Source organism: Malurus melanocephalus, unplaced genomic scaffold (genome assembly GCF_030028575.1).
Source record: "Malurus melanocephalus ecotype Western Australia unplaced genomic scaffold, MMel_1.1 scaffold_403, whole genome shotgun sequence".
In the NCBI taxonomy this organism is placed as follows: domain Eukaryota; kingdom Metazoa; phylum Chordata; class Aves; order Passeriformes; family Maluridae; genus Malurus; species Malurus melanocephalus.
In genome coordinates, this window is record NW_026623635.1 from 171074 (window position 1) to 178646 (window position 7573).

The 7573-nt window shown below is 40.3% G+C and overlaps 1 protein-coding gene across 3 annotated transcripts in view; it reads left to right on the forward strand.

Annotated features, from left to right (window-relative positions):
• SPAG9 (sperm associated antigen 9) overlaps nucleotides 1–3552 on the forward strand; it is a 58003-nt gene extending 54451 nt beyond the window's left edge. For 2 of the 3 annotated variants that reach the window (XM_057379358.1, XM_057379356.1), the window contains 4 exons: nucleotides 58–96; nucleotides 964–1140; nucleotides 1486–1623; nucleotides 3388–3552. In XM_057379358.1, the coding sequence (XP_057235341.1) occupies nucleotides 58–96; nucleotides 964–1140; nucleotides 1486–1623; nucleotides 3388–3503 (470 nt within the window). In that variant the 3' untranslated portion in view covers nucleotides 3504–3552. The remainder of the gene's footprint in view (nucleotides 1–57; nucleotides 97–963; nucleotides 1141–1485; nucleotides 1624–3387) is intronic. The other variant, XM_057379357.1, reaches the window with a different exon arrangement.
• The last annotated feature ends 4021 nt before the right edge of the window (nucleotides 3553–7573 follow it).

Sequence of the window (7573 nt, forward strand, 5' to 3'; positions counted from 1 at the left end):
AATCCTTCTCCTCTACTGTCATACCTATCCATTTCCCCTTTCCTCCTTTCTCACTAGCTGTAATCCTCCACCAGGGACGTTTACTGGGGCTGCGGGGTAAGTGCAGATCCTGAACCAAAACCTATTTTCAGGCTTCTAATAGCCACTTCAAGGCTGTTTCCCACTCCTTATAGATTTACCCTTTGTATGTTCCTAAATGTTTTTCCACTTGCAGTTACTGCATTGCAGCAGTTTTATGTTTGCTAAATGGCCACCAATCTGCTCAGCAGTTTAGCATATCATCCTGTGTTGCAGCTGAACTCTCATCCAGACTTTGTTTTTCTTCCAGCCAATGTGATACCACATCTTATAACTTTGTCATTAATCCACATCATTTGCTGTCTTGTTACAAATCACTGTTTCTTTCACTACTTTGATAGTCCTTGGAATGGAGATGGCTTGTATGTCTAGCATGAGTACTTCTCTGGTTTAATGGATTTTAAAACTTCTCAGTCAAATCTAGATGTAGAATGGCAATAGGGTAGCTCCTTCGTGCCCACAGGTGGCTATTTCTGGAGAATTTTTGCTGGCAAGGGGGTACCCTATGATTAGTTGGAATGAAATGTCTTTAATTACATGTTTGAGTACATGGAATTTGCTCACACTGAAACATGTTAGAGGTACTTATTTTCTATGAAAGATACAGTCCTTTCACAAATTTATTTTTTCCCAAAAGTAGGACATTGAAATCTGGTGTTTATGCTAGACTAATAAGAATCCTGCTCCATTTTCTGATGTACTTAAAATAACGAAGCATGCAATCTTTTTCTTTCCAGCTCTGTCTTGAATTGGCATTGCTGCCCTCCTGTTTCATTTTTATCTAAGTTGGCTTTAGCTTTTAGATGGTACCATAAGGTTTCTTAACAAATAACCGCTTCAGCAATTTGTATTTTGAAGTAGAAAACAACTCCTTTTCTTTCACAGCCAACAAAGCAGCAGCAGGCTCCGGAAACCGTCCGGGGAGTGTGATCCGTGTGTATGGAGATGAGAACAGTGACAAAGTGACTCCAGGGACATTCATCCCCTACTGCTCCATGGCACACGCACAGCTCTGCTTCCACGGCCACCGGGATGCTGTCAAATTCTTTGTTGCAGTACCAGGTGAGTTTTGTTACCATTCTTTAAAAGTATCTTTATTTTTTTTTTTTGCATTGTTTTGCTAAATTTAACCCAGTGTCCAGGCAAAGATAGTAAGAGGAGGAATTTGTACGTTCAGAAACTGTTTACTGTGTTTTAATTACAAGACTTGTAATTGCAAAGTGCAGCCCTCTTTAATGGGAGGAAAAGGGCTTGGTCCCAAACAGGGACTTTGCTTCCTTCTGTAAAAAAGGGGCTGTGCTAAGTTAAGAAGGCACTCAAGTGCTTTAGGCATTGTCATCCAGTGAGCAAGCACAGAGAGYTTTACTCTGAGATAAGGCATTAAAATGTGCTCTGTTTTTCCCCCAGGTCAGGTTGTTTGCCCTCAGAGCAGTGGTGGAACTGAGCTAACAGCTGATAAACAAGCCCAAGAGTCCTTCAACCAGAGTCCCTTAAAATCAATGTTGGTGATAAGTGGTGGAGAAGGATACATTGACTTCAGAATGGGTAAGAAATCTGAGCTTTAAATGAGTCATTACATATGAAAGGTTATTAACCACGTAATAACTGCTGCAGTAATTGCAGCCAGTGCATTTGTGTGGTCAGTGTGTACAGCCTTTACCATACACWGCAGGGATGGAAGTGTTTTTATTCTGACACACACCTCCAGCTCCTCYTCCTCCTCCTCCCAATAAACCGTGACCTCTGGGATGACTGTGGAAGGTTTGTTTGAAATTCTGCTGTGGAGTCATGTACCACCTTCCTGTTTATGCTTTCAGTCTGCCTTTGGCAGGTTAATCTTCAGTCTGAAACTGCTGGAAAACATGTTCTTAGTTACTTAAACATGCAGCCTGACTGTAAAAACAAGTCGTGTTAAGTGAAGAATGCTCAGTGTAAAATTTACTCATTTTTGAGTGGGAAGGAATAAAGCAGATCACTTATCTCTGCATGCCCATCTTATTTGATCACTGCTTTTCTTGGATAGCACTTTTGCATGAGCTAGCCCATAAAAGAGTTCTTGTGCAAACATTTATCTTTCTTTTAATTGAACTCTTCGGGAAAATAATTTGAGAGCTGTTGTGTTTCTGTGCTTACAATCTGCAGCTGGAGACCTTGATAAAAAGTGCATAAAAAGGTGTCTGCACTTGACAAGAAGTGCATAAAAAGRTGCCACAACTCAGGCCTGGATTTGACCTTTTGCCTAAATCTGTCTGTAGTCTTTCAAAACCAACCAGACAGCAAAACAWCCCACAAAAACCACTACAAAGGAAAACCCAGGGAGGCCATCCCAAATCCTGTCACCCCACTAATCAGTGACAAGCAGGTTTCTGGGGTGACCCTGCTGGATTTCTGGGGGAGGCAGGGATTGAGGCAGTTCTGGGCTCAAGCTCTGCACTCACTCCAGGGCAGCTGGAACAGCCACATTCCATTTTGCTGTSCCTGTGGCAGGATACAAAGCCATGAGCTCAGTGTCACTGCTGTCTCAGCCCAGCAAACTGGTCAGGAGCAATTTGGGGCCACTCTGTGTTTAGATCCTTCAGCCCTCCAAAGGAGTCTAACCAGAACAGCAGCCAGAACGTGATCTGGCACCTTCCTGGAGGTGTGGGTCAGTTCCTGTTTCCTCTSATTCAAGTGCCATTCTCTGGATTGATGGTCCTGGCTGTCCACGTGCAGCTCAGGGCTCACTCTGTCAGCTCTGATCCCAGTGGCTCCTGTCACCCAGAGCTCAGACACAGCTACAARGCTGCTCTTTTTTGAAGAGCAGTAATGGAGAACATGCTCAAGGCTGTCTTGTGCAGAGTTGTGACAAGCTGGGATAACTGGAACAAGAGGAAAAAAAGGGGAAGGTTCATCCCAGACAGTTTTGTCATCTCACTTGTGCTCAATTTCAGCTCTTGTTCCAGAGCATTTGTATGTTTGTGTTTATCCCAGAACAATTTCTAGTAGCAAAGCCATCTCTGTGTCTGCCTGGCAGTTTGCAGATTAGGAGGTTTCATTACCTTAAAGAATTATAAAAAAAAATGAATTATGTAGAATATGGATACTTAGGGAATTGCCATTATTTTGGGGGCCCAGAACTGAAGAATATGGCCAGCAGAGCMCTGGGCTCTGAGATAATTATGCAACATGCTCTGTTTACATTCACAGACTTTGATATGGTTTTATATCAGCATATGGCAACTGCTGTCTTTTTAGTGCTTTTCTTGTCTTGCTGCATGTGCTGTTGGTGCTGTTWTTGGCTGCCTCAACCAAAGCTGCTTTTTTTTCCAGGTGATGAAGGAGGAGAATCTGAACTCCTGGGGGAAGCTCTACCACTTGAACCTTCTGTAGCCAAAGCTGAGAGGAGTCACTTGATAGTGTGGCAAGTCATGTGTGGCAGTGAGTGAGCCCATAGGATGCAGCTGGAGACCTTAAAAACGAAAAAGAAAAAAATAAGGAAAAGAGAATATATAAATAAAAAGGCATGTTATTTGGGTATTAATAACAAAAAAAAAAAAGCTTCTGCATGTTTTTTTTTTTAATTTTGTGAACCTGTTTCACTACATGATGTTGAAGCATTTCTTTGCTGTTTAACTTTATATTGCAAAGCTGTCATCCCTTTACCTGTACAGGAATTAGCTCGTGCTGTTTTACTGCACCCGTGTTCCATGGAACAGTGTGAGGAAATGAGAAGTTTCTCCAGCTGGCGTGCACACCACAGTGAGCAGCTGAGACAGTTGTACTGTACCACAGCAATCTAATGTGTTCACTTCTTTGGTAGTCTCACTTGAGTTCAGCTTTGTTCCAACTGAGCTTCGTTTCACTCTATAACACATTGGGTAAAACAGCAAAGTTATTCCCAGAGTATTAAAAAAGAAAAAAATGGACAAATTATAAAATGGATTATTAAGACTCATCCAAAKAGTCAGTGAGGGCTAAAGCAAACTGGATTTCAGCTTTTGTTTTCCARCTTGGAAAATCTTGCTCACACAGTGTACATGGTTTAATTTGTTACATTCATCAGAATTTGGGGAGGAAAGAGGAGGCTGTATAGGAATCAAGATGAAAATATTGAAATAAAACCATGTTTTCACTGTTGAACCTGAAAGTTTGAGAGCTGCTGCCCTCAGTAAGGAGCAATTTTGAGGATAATGTTTTCCCATCTCCCTGACATGGAACAACTGTTTCCAAAGGGTATTCTTAGGGTGATTTAAATTGGAAAAAYAACTGTAAAATTCTCAAACAGGGGATATGTTTTGTTCTTTTCTTGTCTTAAACTCCTTATGTCCTAAGCACTAGAATGATCTTCTCTGCCTAGCTGGTCAAACTCATGAGGCACTACGTGTGTGAAGGTTGGAGACCTCAATTAGAGCATGAGAAAAGACTGAGAGTGTACAGGAAAAAAAAGCACATTCTGCCCAAGTGAGATCGTAAAGGAACTGTGGTGTCAGATAATTAGGTACAAAATGTATTTTTTTGTAGCTACATACCCCAATTTAGTAAAAAAAATAATAATACTAATTTAGCAACAATATTATCAGGTAACACAAGGAATGAGAAAATTATTGAAAGTCAGGAGACTCTAAAATTAGGCTGACATTCTGTCTACTCACCATCTATTTTTTTAACCATAAATGTGAGTTGAAGACTGTCTTCCTTTTTACATTGCAATTTCTGCATTAGTATCAAGCCTAAGTTAAACACTTCATGATTTCTGTACTTCAGAATATTAAAAAACCCAGATATGCTCTTTCATTCAGTGTCTGGAAAGTAAAAGTTTTGAGGGGTTTTAATAAACATCCAGCATTTACCCCCAAAAGGCTGGAGCTATTCAGATTAGCAGAGAAATTTAGTGACTTAATTATGTGAGAGTACTGAATGGTTTCAGAGGAGTAAATATAGAAACACTTTTTTAAAACTGCCTAAACATTTTTATGCAATAGGAGCAGTTCTGGTCTATCAGGCAAACATGTGTTTATATATTTTCTTAATTTTTTAAATGAACACATTTAGCTGAGGTCTATTGTGTAAATATATATTTAGGCAGCTTTTTCAAATGCATATCATAGCTGATAAACCAGAAAATCTCCATTCAGGTCTATTGGTTAGATTTATATGTATAAATACTTTTTAAGCGACATATTTTGTACACAGCTGTTCCTCTCGTAAATATGTATTTAGGACATGAACTATGTAGTAAAAATCCTTATTAAAGATGTCTAATATCTTGGTAGTATTTTTCTCTTCAGAATGCCAAAAGTGATGAGAGCATGTTGTTCATAATTTGCTTTCCAAATTCATCTTGAACGTCACTCTTAAAGTACTTTGGCTTAAATATAAAGTCTGGAAGCTTATTAAAAATTATACAAATACAGAAAGTAACCTGAATCAACATTCTTAGACCTATTTTAAACTTATAGGCATGTATGCTGAACATGAAGCACATCTGAATTAACTTATGGGATTGGATGTCTTAAGAAAAATGCTGTCTAAACTTTTACTGTTGTGCAGAATCTTCACTGTGAGCGGTGCAGTTTCATTGCTTTTCCTGCCATTTCCTTGAATTTATTTTTTTTTCCTCTCTCCTTTGGAAAACACAACCTCCAAAGTTTTTTTACTCACTGTTCGATTGTCACATTCTCATGTTCTCAGAAAAAAAAAAGAAAAAAGCGCACAATTGTGTTCCTGGGTTCTGTGTAGGATTTTCTTTGAGGTTAGAGATGAGCTGTTTGCTGGCGAGTGTGTACCTGGTCTTTTGCCAAATGCAGCTGGCCCACCGTGCCATGGTAGCCACCTCAGCGGGCCAGCCCTCGCAGATATTTCAGAGAACCATTGATTGTTTGTGTCCAAAAGCGGGAGGTTTTTAAAGCAGACACTAGGGTTGAACTGTGTACCACTGTGGGTGTAGATAAAGGCATGTGCACTTCTCTGTATTTCTCATTTAAAAACTTTATCCCCTGTGCTAAGGTACAGTAGATAACCGGGTCCCTGTTGCCATCACAGTGTGCTGGGCTCTCTAAACTGCCCTCGAGGTCRCTTGGGAGGGTGAATAAAGCACGCAAAGCCCAGGCACCGGGCTGACAACACACCCTCGACTCCGTCTCAAGAATGTGTTTATGCATTTACACTCGTGATTAAAGCATCATATAAATAGGAGCTAATCTCTTGATAGGCTACAGCTTGTTAATAGTTTGGAAACATTTCGAGCACAAAACCTGCAGCACATGACTTGCCTGGGTTGGGGGTGTTTGCATGGTTGGGTGAGGCTGCATCGTCCATTCCTTGGGAAGGTCTTCCTGCTCCGGATGGGATCGAGCTGACAGAGCGTAGACACTTTATCATAGGCTGCCTTAGTAACAAACAAATGTTAAACCTGTTTTATTCTACTAACTGTTCTAAAGAACGTGTGTCTTTTAAAAAATGCTGTGTAACTGAATATTTATTTCCATGTGAGTATTATAAAAGTTACCAAAGGATTAAACCTGACTTAGCACTCTGTAAGTGGCCCTGTTGAGGGCGGGGGCCTTGGGAAGGCCCCGCTCTGGAAAACGAGACACGCTAAACTCAAATGCAGTTCTTCTGTAAGGAAATTCAATGTTCTTTTTCTAACAGGGTTATGCCATATTGTAACGACCTATGTTGCACCTCAAAAGCATTTTTCTATACACTAAATGTCTCTCCCGCCCTCTAACAAGATTAAGTTTCCTTTATTAATTTCGTTGATGCACATTTCTCAATCTTTTAAACATATATTTTAAACATTTTATGGTCTGTAATTTTTGAAAGTTTTGTCTGTTGGACACTTTACGCTGAATTTTACTCGCCTCTGTAATCTGAGATGGATTCTACAGCGTTAAACTTGCTGTCTGTTAAAACTTGAGGCTTCTTTTCTGTGAGCAGAAGAGCTCATATAGCAGTGTAGTTATTTCAGTATTTATTTCTATTATTGAATCCATGGGGTTCAGAATGTAACTTTGTACATGAAATATATATAAATATGTATATGAAACATGCATCGGGTCMGTGTGTTCTTTGTAGTCTCGTGCTGATTTTGCAGAGTTTGATGGTACCAAAGGCTCAGTAATTGGGGATTTTACACTCACAGCYAAATATTGTCATTTTCAATGCAGGTAATGAAGTGTTTGAGTCAGTCCAGGACCAGTGTTATCCAAACTAAAGCTCTGAAGGAAAGTTGTGATGTCTGKGCCTCTCTCAGGACACAGATCTGGAGGAGATTTGCTTAATACAGCTCAGATGAAACAGATGCAACAGATGCTGACCCTGAGATTTATTTCTGAAGTTGTTTTAGCACAGATTCATCAGAGCTCAAATGCTGCTTACTTCCTGCTCAGCAAAGGAAATGCTGCATTTTAAAGGCAAAAGAATGGGCTTGGTGACTGCAGGAACAGAGCCAGGGTTTTGTGTTTTCCCAGCTCCCTGCCCCTTTCTCAGACTGTCCCAGCTGTGTGTCCCRAGT